At 32.0% G+C, this 16,296-nt stretch overlaps 1 protein-coding gene across 2 annotated transcripts in view; it reads left to right on the forward strand.

The window, feature by feature from the left end:
* LOC117212825 (aminopeptidase N) overlaps window positions 1-16,296 on the forward strand; it is a 49,455-nt gene that overhangs the window by 11,705 nt on the left and 21,454 nt on the right. Inside the window, exons 2-8 of one of the 2 annotated variants that reach the window (XM_033457885.1) lie at window positions 129-498; window positions 6,579-6,877; window positions 9,975-10,133; window positions 13,197-13,496; window positions 14,042-14,225; window positions 14,891-15,047; window positions 15,124-15,205. In XM_033457885.1, the coding sequence (XP_033313776.1) occupies window positions 142-498; window positions 6,579-6,877; window positions 9,975-10,133; window positions 13,197-13,496; window positions 14,042-14,225; window positions 14,891-15,047; window positions 15,124-15,205 (1,538 nt within the window). In that variant the 5' untranslated portion in view covers window positions 129-141. Of the gene's footprint in view, window positions 1-128; window positions 499-6,578; window positions 6,878-9,974; window positions 10,134-13,196; window positions 13,497-14,041; window positions 14,226-14,890; window positions 15,048-15,123; window positions 15,206-16,296 lie in introns of those variants that run through there. The other variant, XM_033457886.1, reaches the window with a different exon arrangement.

Genomic DNA, 16,296 nt, shown 5'->3' on the forward strand with positions numbered 1-16,296 from the left:
TTTATTTTAATTCTAGATTTCTTCTCTAACATTAACCTTAATTTTGCCAAAAATAGTACCACTATATACGACAGTATTATCGGATGCTTATCAAGACCAAAATTATCACTTTCTTTTCGTCGTTTCAGGTTTACACGTGATATGACCCAGTCCCGCGAGGTTTTGGCGATGATGGACGCACACACAACAACGTTTGGACGTAAAAGAGGTTGCACAGTCTCTCCTTGCGGCGCTTTCCTTTTTGGTGCTGCTGTCTTTATATCTTTGGTCGTGACCGGGCTTCTGGTCTATCATCTTGCGCCATGTCTTGAGGAAAAGCTCGTTAAACCATGCGGTGACTTCTGTAATTCAGAATTCGAGGGTCGTGGTCTGTTTAATAAGGACACGTATAACAAGAAAAAATTGGACGTCCGATTACCAAGATCTGTGGTGCCAGATTCGTACGAGTTGAAGCTAATACCGTTCATACAAGTGGGAAATTTTACTTTCCATGGCGAGGTACGAATCGTTCTCTTCTTTCTTTCTTTTCTAGTCTTCAACTGTATCCTTGAACGAGAACTTTCTATTAACACATCTCGATTAACATATACATACGTATTACCGATTGGACGAAGATTGATTGTTCGTCTGAATTAATTTCGTTGCAGTATAGAAATTATACTGTTTATTGACGTTTCTTCGAAATACGTTGTTTTTAGAAAGATTTGATTGATTACCTCTTAAATGAAGGAAAAATGTTTATTAAACGTTCAAAGAAAGTTGAATCGTTTGAAGCAGCGTTTCTCAATTTTTTTTTAAATCATAACACCCATTTATTAAGTTTATATTCTTTACTTACATTATATGAAGAATTGCACTATCCAGAATAATAAGACGATCGTTTTTCACGTGTCTTTAATTTTTATAACCAATCCATGTATACAGTTGTTTTTTAATAATCGTTTTAAGGTCGGTCTTTATCTCCAGTAGATGTTTATGCATTTATGGAAAATTTGAAAATGCAAAAATATATATAATGCATATAATATACAAAAATATATAAAATTACATCCGAGGTAATTTATTCGTTAGATTATTTAATGAGCGAAAGAATTTTCTACTTAGATTCCACTGCTTTAATTGCATCCACAAAAATATAAATTTTCATTTACATTTATATTATTATTCTTTATATATTATTATTTTTTATTCTTTTATATATTATTATTCTTTATATATTATATATCTTTATATATTATTATTATCCTTCATAGTAGTAATTCTTTAATAATTCTGAGCAATGTACACATATTATTCGTTTGCATACATGATTTATATGCATAAAATTTAACATTCATCCATTCTCTTTGCGTGCTGTGTATTTTGTATTTTTATTTTTTTTTATTTTATTTTTTAGTTCAAAACGTGATGGAATTTCTTTAGTATTTTCTTTGTAATGGTGATGAATACGCACGAATTTGAGTAATTTTTTTAAATTTACATTGAGTTCTTCTGCGGTTAAATCGAATATTATGATATTAATATTACCTTTGAAAAGAGTCGTTGATGGACGTAGTGCATATATTATGTGTCGTTGGTTTTCTAAATTTTTTTGCAATGGTATGTGATACAGATATTAGTTCTGAAAATAAAGAATGGACAAAAAACAATTTTTATCCCACTATGCTAGGAGGAGGGTATTGCGTCTAGTCTGAATGTTTGTGTTTATTAGATATATGTTTATAACATGTATAATTTTACTGATTTTTACTTAGGTTTCAATCGATTCGTGTACGTTACGAGAATGCTGTAAGCTCTGTAGTATATAGGATTTTATTTAACAAGAAATCAAGGTCATCTTCATTTTTTTTAAATGACATTATATGTTGTGAACTTGATAGAGTTGTAGCTAAGTTGTAGCTAACGAATTTAGCGATTGCCTACTATGCTATGGCCTTGAGATGACCTTGAATTCAGAAATTTAAGTGCAGTCACGAGAAACAACGTGGAGAATTACTTTACTTCAGTCAAATTACATGCGGAATTCAGAAAATATGTAATTTAATTAAGACTGTCAAACTAATAAGTTTATTTCCAAAATCCAGCAATAACGATATTATTCTTTTGCAGTACGCGTTATAATGAACTACCTCGTTCAAAGTCATCATAATAATAATGAGTTCACAGTATAGTAAGTCGTTGATTTCATCTTGACGTTAGCTACAACTCTATAAAATCCAAAATAAATCATTTAGAGAAATCACGGTAACTGATTTTTTTTATCGATAACGGAGTTTTGAAAATGTTTAATATCAAAATGTCTACTGAGCTGAAAACTAACTAATTTTTGTTCGAAACATTTGTAACTTTTGTTTGAAACAATGGTAGTTGATCTTAGAGGATACATCCTATTATTTATCATTTGCTATTTGCGGCAGATGTTTCATATATATGTCGGGTTATCATTGGACTTAGGGGCATATAACGAATCTTCAGGTGTATTGGACATCGTTGTAATGTATTATAGATGATATCTTACTGATACAAATGTAATTACTACAGAGTTTAACAAGCAATGGCGGTGATGAGATTTGAGCGAACGTATGTAAAGTAGGTAGCCGGCGACTCGAAGTGATCGAGCTATGAGATGTCGATAATAAAACTACGGTATCCCATCTCTTATTTCGTGTAATGTGTTCGTTCGTCATCAAAGAAACCGCACGATGCTAAAAAGGTGCATATCCATTTGTTGCATATCATCGTTACGTATGATCGTTGCATATCATCGTTACGTATGATCGTTGCATATCATCGTTACGTATGATCGTTGCGTATTACCATTGCGTATCACCATTGCGTATCATCATTGCGTACCACCATTGCGTATCACCGTTGCATACGTATCCGTACTTTATTTTGTCATGTAAAAGACAAGGAAAGACATGAAGCGGTATTTTTTGTCTTTGTATTTCTATCTATCTAGAAAATAGTTTGTAATTCCTTAATCACCTAACACTCTAATTTTTAAAAGGAAAAGTTTAATGAGTACACGCATAATGAATAATAGATAACAAATTTTAATCGTAAATAACGAACAATTTACATATTTATGACCCATGATCTACCAATTGGAAAACTCCAAATCTATTTGTTTTTTTCACTATAATGTACTATGTTCGGCACATCTCATGACTCAGATGCGCCGGGCGCTTCATAAATTCGCAGCAGCCCTTCAAGGAGCTTTCCCGAACCGCATGTGCACTGCTGTACATTGTAAAACCGGAGACGAACCTTTTGATATAGATATGTACAAAGGGTCTGTGTCAAGAACCATGGTAATTCAACGTGGTGCAGCTTGGACGGGCTGAGCTTGGATTGGCTTAAATTAACCTTAGTGGATCTTCAGCTTAATTTAGCATACTTCATTGAAACATTTATTAATTCAGTAGCATAATTTAAAAATAAATTGATTTCAGAATACATAAATTTTTAGTTGCTTACGCTTAATTTATTACTTCTGCCATTAATTTATTGTTGGTTATAATCATTAGCATTGCCTCCATATGCTTTTATAACGAACATTAAAAAAATGGAATTGTTACTTTGTTATTAAATATTATTATTATGTATTATATATACTATATATATTAACCACAAATGTTATCCTCTAAATGAATCTTCTATGTTATCTAAACGTGTTCTATCAGTGTTAATAGACTTGTAAAAAAAGTAAAATGATGTATAATTTTTGGTGCTATTTTTAAATAGTTTAAAGTTAAAAAATCGATTAGTTTCTAGTTGTATATGATAGCACAGCTTTTCGATAATAAACAAAGCCCCCGCCAGTTGCTGTACGAATTCCGAACATTGTATTTTTGGTTGTTAAATAGCTTTTTGCAAAATATTAAATATTTGAAGATGAAACTTTGCACACTTTTTAACAAATTTTATATTCACAAATTTTATGCAAGAAATCTTGAGTGCTAAACACATAGGTTTTGTCCCCGAACACGATTTCTATAAGATCGCATAAGAAAATTTAATTGATTTTGGCCTTCTTTGAGGCTGATTTGAGTGGACTATATCTCGTCATCCTTCCCTTTGGCCGCGGATATACGGAAGGATAATTCACTTGTTTTGTCTATCAGTCCTAACTGCTTTACCACATTACTTTTCTGTATGTCCACGGACTTTGATATAAAGACGAAAAACCGGCAAATAATTCTGTATCTTTGGACCACATTTCGATACACAATAATACAATATTTGCCCATCCACATTAATATGCAGCAATGGTAAGCAACAAATGGATATGCAGCCTAAGAAGTCAAACATGAACCTCGAATCCTAATGAATAAAAAGCGCGAGGTATTCATTTAAAGTGTTGATGAGGACGATATTTGTCTCTCGGGAAATAATTTTGGACGGCGCTGGTTTAAAAGATGCCTTACGTGGGTTGGGATTTAATCGCATTGCCAAAAAATAGACACTTTCTCTGGAGAATTTGACCATGGAGTGAGAAAAGCATTGACACAGTTTAGTAAGTGAACTGTGAGGGGTCGTATAGCACTTACCTCAGAATCTCGAAAGAGTAATCACTCTTGATAAAGAGATTTAACATACATTCCAACAAACTTAATATTAGAAAAACCAATTTTTCTATATAATACTTCTTAATGCTTATATTATTAAATGCGTTATAATACAAAACAAAAATTATTCCTTTTCTAAGCGAAGACAGGCAACAAATATTTCATACGTTACGCCCTAGTATAATAAAGACTAAGTAATCTGCATTTCGTCTGTTACATTTACATAAAAAAACACTTTCAATAGCGTAAAGAAAATACGTTAAAAATACATTTCTTAGAATATAATTCTAATCCAATATTCACATTTTCCATAAAAGTAATTACAATTGCAGATAACTACGTCGAGATTTCGAAGGAAATAGGTGTTTTAGTAAACAGATATAACCGATTAGTTTTTTAGTTTGTAAAAAAGATCAAATCCATTAACGTCTTATTTGATAAAGGTGATGGTAGGAAATTTTCATTTTAAATTCAATTCTTTCAATTTAGGGTAAGGGATTATCATAATCCTAGTAATACGTTGGAGCCTTTGAGTCATTTTATAATTGTAATGCGGTTTATGACAGGAAGTAGTGTGGCTTGGAACGTACTACGTGCTAGGAACATGCATTTGTGAGTTTATTTCTGTGTTTTTAAATGAAGCAGTTGCACTTTTTATGAATCTAAGTACTTCTCCTGCGATATTCTCACAAACAAACAGTGAACTCGTTAACGAATCGGAAAACAAGTAAGAATTGCATTCAGTGAAAGTTATTTTCTGTACAAAAAGCTTAATTCTCAAGAATGCTTCTGTATATTAATTTTTTGAAATATTAGTGAAACGATCATGAAACTATCAAACAGGAACTGTTTCTTCTTTGCCTAACAGATCAAAAGAGCGACGAATCCCGATGCTCTGAAAATATTTTAATTCAGAAGATGTAGAACAAATATTAAAAACTAGAACGATGATCACAAGTTCACGTAGGAGTGAAATAGCCTGTAAAAACAGAAAGTTTGGGATTTTTTCTAGCCATATTTTCCCTTCTTCAATATAATCATATTTACCAGACGTCAGAGATAACACTATAATAGCAATTCCAATAATTTTATATAAATAAAAAGGATTAAACGTATGAATATAAAGAGGAAAATAGATATTAATAATTATATATTTTACAAAAATACTAATAAAGGGGAGTCTATACAAGTTCATAAACAAAACTATTATGAGTGTAGTTCATAAAATTCTGCAAGTTTTCACTGTAGTTTTGTAAACTATACTCATAGTAGATGGCGCTCCAAACTTTCTACTTACAGTGGCTCGTTCACCCCTTGGTGAACTGGTGTTGTTTCTTTATAATAATTATACAAAAATAAAAATTAACGAATGAACTTTACAAGATATATGTATAATGCATAAATATCGGGAACTTTTGGAATTAATTTCTTAATTTCATCATCTTAATAATAAATGAAAAAGATAGGAAACAGTCTACTATCTTTATATCATTAGATCATTATTAATGATTATATACATAAGTGCAATATTAATGGATCCATATTAACAATGAAATTAGATGTATGTATGTGCGTGTGCTCTATTGTCAATTAGTGGAGGTCTTATACCATATAATTGAACCATTATGTAACATATAATCAACACTATAGATGATTTCTCTAAATATTTTGACTTATAACTATATTAATGACTATATCTATGATTAATGAATAATTTAATGACTTGGATGATTTTTGTAGTATTAGAATATGATTGTATGATTAGAATAAATGTCTTGTAACTTGTATATATATTTTCAGATTCGTTTCAAATTTTATCAGTATGTTAATCACGATAGTCGCACCTCGATACAATGTCATGAATATAATGAAATGTCAAAATGTCCTTTATAAATAATACATTCACGAAGACTTTCTACAAGTGTTGAAATACTTTCATGATTCATGACTCACTGCGTTACTTTTAAGGAAACACTGCAGAAATTAAAATAATTTTTATATTTTCAGGTAAAAATTCTAGTGAACGTTACGGAAGACACGAAAAATGTGACACTGCACGCGGTGGATATGCATATCAATGAAAGTTTCACAAATATCAAGGAGTATTCAGAAATCAAGAAAGTGGAGAAGATAATCAAAATCATGGAACAGAGAAACGACACTGAACGGCAGTTTTACGTGATTAGAACGTTGGACACGTTGAAGAGTGGCAAGCAATACGTGGTGCATCTAAAGTTTGTTGGTTATCTGAATGACTACTTGCAAGGCTTTTATAGAAGCTCGTATACTGTTGGCAGTCAGACGAGGTAAACGCTTCGGCAATTTAATTCTGTTCTGTAGAGTGTAGGTGACAGCTATTTGTAGCCAGTAAATTTAAACTGCTTTATCAAGCAATATCTGTAGTTGCCAGTTGACTAATCTATTTGGAACGGTTCATTGAGACGTCAGTTATTTCAAAAACGTATGCAATCAAACCATGACAGTTTAATTTGCGTTAAATTTAATCGTGTAATTAGTATTCGATAATTAATTTTAATTAAATAATAGGCAATTTTTAAATAATTTATAAATAATTCGTACTTCAAAAATATTTTAAAAACAATTTATGGATCACTTAGATATAATTGGAAACTTGGTCCCGTAATTATTATTCAAAAAGCAATCTCGATTAAATTATCGAAAATTTTTAAACAATCTAGTCTATATATATATATGTCGGAGGCAGGGTGGCACTTGGGCGTTCGACGAACCTTTACTTACTTTACCGTCGCGAATGTAGCCAATCTCTATCAGTAAGAATGTGGACACTACCAGAGGCTATGAGTAATGGTAATAGGATGGTCGGGATGATGGTGACAGCGAATTCAGGTTCGACAACGAATCCACGATCCACGGGAGGACTCGTATCAACGCGCTACTCGATTCGGGTAACTTCCCGATAACTCAATCGTCCAACGACTCACTAACTAACTGACTAGCGCTAACTCTCACTCTGACTCCGTTAATCCAAAAGAGGTTGCCCTTATATACTCCTGTCCCCGCTTCTCGGGTTAATCTTTGTTTTAAGGAGAGCCATATAATCATTTCATACTCCTGTCAGGTACATGTCCCTCCCGTGACCGTGGCTACGTCCGGTGACCTGCCATGTCACTTCGAGCCCAAACCCATCGTCATAAAGTCAGATTGGAACATTAAGACTATTTCTTATTTTTATTACTTAAGGGCGGCTATAGTAAAAGTCTGGACTAGTGTATTGGGGTTTGTCCCAACATTCCGGACGGGAAATCCCGCTGTCTTTCCTTCTCCGACATATATATATGTCGGAGATGAAAGAACACCGGAGCCTTTGGAATTTTGCATAATCCCGCAACATTGTAACCTAGAGTCTACTATAGCTGTAATTGAACAATTGTAGTTATTCAACCCGATTGTAATTGTTCGAGAGTCGTGATAATGAGCTTGGGCTCGAGGCGACAGTCAGTCGCCGAACGTAGCCGCGGTCACGGGATGAACGTTTTGCCTAACAAGGTATGGAGTAATTCTATAGCTCTCCTTAAAAGAAATATTCGGGGCGACACGAGACAATAAACATTCCAGCGGTTTCTGTCCCGTGGCTCGCCACGTGCAGACCCTATTCTTCGAGTAAGATGATTGCCAGATGTCGATGCGTCTCCGCAGGACATGTTCGGCTAGCCCGAGAGCCCGTTATAAATCTTAAGGTTTAGTTAACTAAAGTCCTTCAAACAGACAAACAGTCTTTGTCCCAACTACGGGAAGATAGGGGAGACATATTTTTCAACTAGTGGCGTCTCCCACTAGCAACTTTCCCTCGAGGGCGGCTAACATCCTTTTCTAACCACCGATATGGAGATTGACCAATTAGCAGCAACGCCAATTTCCCTTACTTTCTGAACGAAGGCTTTTCTCGACGAATCCGATGATCTCGTATCCTTAGACACACCCCATTATAGTTTTCCTCTGTGGCATCATCGGGACGGGAAAGGCATTCTCTGGTGAGGTCGTATTACTTAGCGTCTTTACGTTCGGTGGATATTCCACGTTTTAACAATGAGTTAGTTTAGTAATACTTGTACCGTAGACAAGCAAGTTGAGTACAACTTGGGCTTTGGAAGAAAGCGCATTCTGTTGTCCCGTTGACCGCGAATTCGATATTGAACCTAGGATCATTGTCATTAGCTTCTCAGGTATCTAATTACCACGGTTACTTGTCAAATTCTGTAATAATCATACTTGCACTAGTCAATACATTCTCTATTGCATAACAACAATGTGTAATCCAAATGAAGATTCTTTTCACGTCCCTAACCCTAATCATAATGCGAACCCGAAATATATATGCCGGGTGTATATATATGTAATCTATACGACACATCCTTGAGTTCGGATATCTAGATCGGACTTATAGGAACATTAACGTATGAAAGGTTTATCAAGACGTTAAATCACAGGTGTGTGGCTCAACAAATTGGGATAGTAGATGTTACCAAAAGGTTTTTCACTCTATAAAATGTCAACGTAACATTTTTTTAGACGAATCCATATAGGTTTATTTAGCCATTATTTGAATCGGTATCAGGACAATATACAATTACTTTTCTACAATAACTTGTTAGGGAACTCAATCTGAAATTTTTTCGGTAGCACTTAAGGCAAACACCAACGAAATGCATTGAAATAATTTTGATGCTTATTCAAAACTTACTGACTTTTGTTAGGAATACCTTTTTGTAGATTATCGGAAGTGCTTGAAAAATCGTGCATAGCGTTATTGAACAATTATATATGCATATGTATATATGCAGATGTATGTAAAATGTATGTACTAACTAGTTTTAATCTCACTGGAAACCCAAATATTTAGGTTTCTTCCATTATTTAAGCATTTCAAATATGTATATATGTGTAGTTATTTAGTTATACAAATATATACATAAATGAAAACAAAAATATAAAATAACAAAACTAACAAATATTTGTACATTATCTTTTTTAATCGTAGAAAGAAAGCGTATTATATGAAGAGACATATTTTATGTACGCAATCTATATCCTTAAAATAGAAGAAATAAAGAACACAGAGATATGCCTTAATGTTTGACTTTGCGATGAACATACGTATATATCTATATTAGCAATAATTAGAGTTATTTTCTGAATCATATTTATTGATATTAATCTTTATAATATACTACTCACATTATCATAATTATTTATATTTTCCTTTTCGAAGTTGCGTTTCCATTTACTATTCTTGCCTGTTTAAATCATGATATTCTCTTATCAATTAATTTCTAATTGTAAAGGGAACTTTGTATGTATTGATATATTGAACATGATCATTTATCACTTTATTGTGAACATTTTCTGTATCTTGCGTTACAGATGGATCGCCACGTCACAATTCCAGCCAACAGATGCGCGACGTGCTTTTCCATGCTTCGATGAACCCGCTCTGAAAGCCACGTTCAAGATCAGCATTGCACGACCAAAGAACATGTCATCCATCTCGAACATGCCTAGAACGGGGGAGCCTATGCCAGTGTAAGTGACTAAACTACTTAACACGTCTATGGAGGAAACGGTTTCGCAAGACACGCGATACATTTGGACCGTTTAGTTGATTGACATTACCTCGATTACTTGGATATTATGAGATATTTTCGCAATCGAATCAAATGTATAGGATTATTCGAGAAGTTCATAATTTTGTCAAGTTATTTGCATGTAGACTGTCCAATTCCGTAGACGAGATGTGTCGTAATTAGACTTTCAAAAATGAATCATAAGTTCTTGTCATCCCCAATGTTGTGTTTCAAGGTATAATCTTTGATATATAAATTATTATAGATCAACAGGACGTTTTATGTGTAGGAACGTGCATGTGTGTGTGTGCGCGCGTGTGCGCGATTGTGGTATGTATATAAATTGGATCTAAAAGATTATGATTTAGGTATCTGAATAGATTATAATAATCTTTTTTCATTGGGTACTACGTTGAATTGAATGAATTTTATAATTTAATTACCTAAATTTCAAATAAAAATTTTTTGAGTAACAATTATACGAATCTTCTGATAGTGACTGATAGAACACACAAAGCATGCGCATGACTGGCAATTTAACATGACATGGATGTAACATTCTTACTACTTGCGGCATTTCAACGTAGACGTAATTTGTAGAACCAATAAAGGCTCTGTCTATTAACTGTGTAATCAATTTGCTTGCGCAAAACGTGTTGTCTAAGTTAATTGTTCTGTACTGTTCTTTGTCCATTAGATTCCATAATACAATTGACAATGAAAAAATTCCTTCACGATCAAGAAGTAAGGGAATAACAGAATAACTTAACATTTCGATATAGCGGAAACTTTATAATAAAATTTGTATTGGTGGGAAATAAATTTTGGTCAATCTTATGGTCGTTACTTACGTATTATTTTATTTCATTTTCATATATCAAATATATTTTTCATGAATCTTTTTTATAGATTCTAATATTCTTGATTTGAAAAATTTTAGAAAGCTTCGATTATTATGAATTTGGTAGCAATTGCGAATTTTCTACCGTATTAAATTATTTAAATATTAAAAAATGAAATGAATATTGAAAAAACGTGATACTACTCGTTTTTTTTCTAAAACATTCTGATGTGCTTGATTTTATTACGAGCTGGATTCGAACAACGCAAAAGACAGACTGGGGTATTTTAGGGAATACGATTACAATATTAGTATAGGCCTTGTAATTTTAATTAGTGGATGTCGACACGAAGTCATATCTAATGCATTTGTCCAACTATAATGTAAAGGATTGCTGGGTAGAATGTTAGATTTTAAATAATCATATTCGAATTTACGCGACAATACAGTTATCTATATATGTATATGTGTTGAAATCAGAAAGGTTGTTACAAGTATGTATATGTCGTGGATAAAGGAGTATAATTACGCGTTACATGACTATTTAGATGGTATTTTACGCACTAACAATGCGAGAACTAAGAGCAATTCCAAAATAATGTCGAACAGAATTTATACTGACATGCGTATTCTGTAGAATTAACGATTGATCAAGAAAACAGAACTTTAGTCCGATTTCACTGCACTGACTCTTAACAGTCTTAGGGGGCCCTCGGGCGTTTAATATATATTGTCAATACTTCAAGGTTCCTAATTAAAAGAACCAATATCTATTGTCAATATTTATTGATAAACCACATTTTCGTAGAGAACCTTGAAATATTGATAATATTGTTGGTCGTCTGAGGGCACCCTTAACAAACGTGACGCAATGTCACACAGTTGATGTTCAGCCCGTTCTCTCTGAGAATCATGACTTTTTGACTCCTTATACATGTATTATGAGAATTTTAAATTCACAGTAAGGATGGATCAAGAATTTATCGTATGCATATGGAAAAAGTCATTCTGCAAGATTTTTAAGAATGGAACTCTCCGAATATATATAATGAATAATCGCGACTGTGCCTTCTTATTGCTTACAATTAGATAAATGTTTAGGATACAACCGTTTCTATTTTCTGCGTCCTTTTCACGAAACGTGCAGAGTGCGTAACCCCAACAATTTAATAAATTTTATAAAAATTTAGATTATTACGACTCCTGTAGTAAAGTTTTTCTGCGTTAAAAATTGTCTTCTTAAAAAATGTAATAATTCGTAGATACAAGCCCACAACAATATGTGATAGAAGAGTATCTACATTTTCACTACTTTAATAGAAGTATCTCCTGTATGATAATTATAATAACTATATATCTATACGATAATTTCTTTCTCCAATAAGATATAATTTTTCTCTAATATTATTGTGAGATAATTGATACTTATTATCACAATTACTCAGTAAATTTTGAATTTGAAGTAGTCAGTTATTTCCCAACAATCTAAAAATGTTGTGAGATGCTTGCTTAGAATCAAGTTGTATGATTGTTTAAATATAACAAGAAAAATAAAAAATGTTATATTAAAATAGTACTAAATTTCAAATATTATCAACAGATAATATTTGAACCCGTAAAACATTGCGGGATGGCAAATATAACATTACAGTTGCTAAACTTTTTAAAACAGGGCTCAGTGATATAATTATAATAAAAATGACATGGTATAAATATAAAATCACACGATTAAACTGATATAAATATAGAATACATGGGGAAGTTAAATATAGGTATAGTTTTATTCATATATGTACCTATAAATGTAAATTGATCTTATATGAAACAAATACAAAAAATATATAAAATATAATATTAACTATATGATCCAAATTTTCGTGTATGATGTTAATTGGAAAATGTTCGTTGCTAAATTTTAGATGGAAGAAGCAAAAAGTATTTAACTGATAGAAGGGCTAGAAAAAGATGTTGAATACTATACATTTATAACGAAATGAATAATTATTTACTTATATATTTTTTACGTGCATTTTCGCATCCATTTGTGACATTTCTCCCCATGACAATCTTATTGTGCCTCACAATTCATTTCTATTGTCTCACATGTTTATTTTTAATTTTTTCATATTTTCCATAAATTTTGTATCGTATAATACATCTTTCTTCTTTAATTGTAATCAGGCCTGGCTTACCAACATACGTGTGGGACCATTATGAACGTTCGGTGCCGATGTCCACATACCTGGTTGCTTTTATTGTTTCGGATTTCGAGGTACTGAAATCCGAATCTGAACACTTTAGAGTTTGGGCACGGATCGACGCTATCGAGCAAGCACGCTACACTTTAGACATTGGCCCGAGAATACTCGAATATTACGAAGACTATTTCAAGATTAAGTTTCCCTTGCCCAAGATAGATACTGTTGCTCTACCTGATTTTTCAGCAGGAGCTATGGAAAACTGGGGTTTAATCACTTGCAGGTAAGTTTTATCAACAATCATTTTTATCATTAAATTGTGTATTTTTATAGGGTATTTTAAAGCATATCGATTTTAATCCTATATACTCTGAATGACAGTTGGAGAATTCATAACAAAAGTGACCTTCGTTCATGTTTATCTTTTTTTAGAAACACGAAACAATACTCTATCTACTTAAAACGTCTACTAACTATCTACTTCATCTTATTTATCAATATATTCCGATTTCTTTATAAGAGAATATTCATCATATTACACAATTACTGCATGGATATAGTTATTTCTAGTGATATCGAAGAATTGTATTTAAAACCGATTAATTAATATTTGATAATATTTTTAAATTCTTCCCAAGTATTTTTGATTAAACTCTTATAATCTAAACAATCTGTTAAGGAGATTATTAATTATTTAATTGGTTCGTTATTTCTTATAGAAATTAATTTTCTGTGTACACCAAAACAATTTCTTCACATTCTACATGTAACATGTTATGGAATAAAATTCGTTACGATATTTGGTAAGTGATATGATTGAATTTTTAGAGAAACTGCTATGCTATATCAAGAAGGCGTCTCGACCAGCAGTGATCAGGAACGTGTAGCAATTGTAATATCTCACGAACTTGCTCATCAATGGTTTGGTAACTTGGTCACTCCAAGTTGGTGGTCGGATCTTTGGTTGAACGAAGGCTTTGCTACTTATGTAGAATATATCGGTGTGAATGCAGTAAGTTGATAAACCGGAAAAAAATATATAATACCATAAGATTATTTCGAATAAAAAATACAATACTTTGTCGTCTTCGACAGGTAATCTCATAACGGCAACTAATCTCTAATTTTAGGAAATATTTTCATATAATGTTTTCTAGGTATAAATCTTTATTCTTAGATATTCTTTCCGGGGTGCTGCTTGTTTGCAGATTTTCTGAATTTACAATTTTGTTTAAAATATTTCAATAGATAAAGTACCACATTAAATATAAAACACATATAGAACTATTTCTAAAAGGAAATCAGAAACATAAATAAATTATTGCGTATAATAATAGTATGAAATACATTTATTGAAAAATTATTTGTTAAGATTCTTGAAAAACTCTTACTATATAGAAAACAAGAAAAGGTCACGTAATAGTCATTATGAAAATAATTTCAAATTAATTAATATTTTTTATATTAATAATTTTTAAATTAAATACTTTTTAGGTAATAACAATGGATTTAAAATAATATGAAGTTTCTCTATTTTGATAAAAGTAAAATATTTCCATTTGATAGATGGTAATAGATTGTACTATATGAAGTATACGTATTTTCAACTTTCTTCTTATTTCCTTTTGGATTAAATAATTAGAATTCTTCATAGATTTTATCGGTTTAATCTTCTAGGTGGAACCAACTTGGAAGGTTTTGGAACAATTCGTTGTACATGATCTGCAAAATGTTTTTGCTTTAGACGCGTTAGAATCTTCACATCAGATATCGATCGAAGTCGAACATCCCGATGAGATTAGTGAAATTTTCGACAGAATTTCTTACGAAAAAGGTATAAATAAAAGACGTGTTGTTTGTAATATAATATGATACAATATGGTAATATAATCATATTAATATTTGAACAGGTGCTTCTATAATAAGAATGATGGATCATTTTCTTACTAACAAAGTATTCAAGCAAGGTCTAACAAATTATTTGAATGGAAAGTAAGTATAAGGATAATAATTTAATTTTCACGTTCATTATTCAGATTTCGGACCAAATTAGGATGCATTAGAAAAGGCAATGACTTTTGTACAAAAGGTTAGTTAACGTACTTTAGATTAGAAGGTATTTAGTATAACCACTTCCTTTTTGATTAAGATTTATTTTATGTGTCTTCAATCTAGATCTTGTATTAGCTTATAATGTTTTCGATAATGTTTTTCTTGATTTCCTCAATATTTCTGAATTCAAGGTCATGTCAAGATCATAGTATAGAAGATTGTTGAATTTGTTCTGACATCAGCTATTTCACTTTGAAGTCAGAAATACATAGTATTATCTAAAACAGTAAAAGTATCCTTGGCTTTTTGTCGAGAAAATATGTTTTGGAAATTTGTCCATTGCAATGTGTTGTCGACTTAAAGCTGTATAATTTTTGTTTCCAATAGTTTTTTGACAGATTATTGGAAGTGCCTGAACACGGGTGCACGTTATATGGCATATCTTATATATATATAATCAATTATATATTATTAATGCCTTTTTAAATATCTTAAATTACTTTTACTCCATATTATATATCTTAAAGTTAAGAAATAATAGATATATCAAAAACGATTTCAATTTATTGAATTTGAAGTGAAAAATAGGTTCTATGGGCGTCTGAGAGTGAATATGGCAGAAATAGTTAATTAACCCAGCGATAAAATGATCTGACAAATGGATAATGAGAAAACAAAACAAAACAAAGTGTTTAACCCTTTCGCTTCGAGCGCCGCTTATAGGCGGCATCCACGAGATGACCTATGGGTACGAGTGTCGCATATAGGCTGCGACCACGTGATGACTCCTGGGTCTGGCACCCCATATATCCGGCATCCAAATGATGCATATACAAGTGCTATCTGTAGTCAATAATATACTTTTCCGCTATCGGCAGAACATCTTCTGTTGATTTTATTGACATATTGGATTAATCACTTCTTAAAGTTACTCATTGTTGAAACGACATCAGAACGTTTCACGTAATATATTTCAAACATCCAAACGATCGTTTACTGTTTCATGCTAAAAAATTTATTACATCCATTGA

Source organism: Bombus bifarius, unplaced genomic scaffold, assembly GCF_011952205.1.
Source record: "Bombus bifarius isolate JDL3187 unplaced genomic scaffold, Bbif_JDL3187 scf7180000008381, whole genome shotgun sequence".
NCBI lineage: Eukaryota > Metazoa > Arthropoda > Insecta > Hymenoptera > Apidae > Bombus > Bombus bifarius.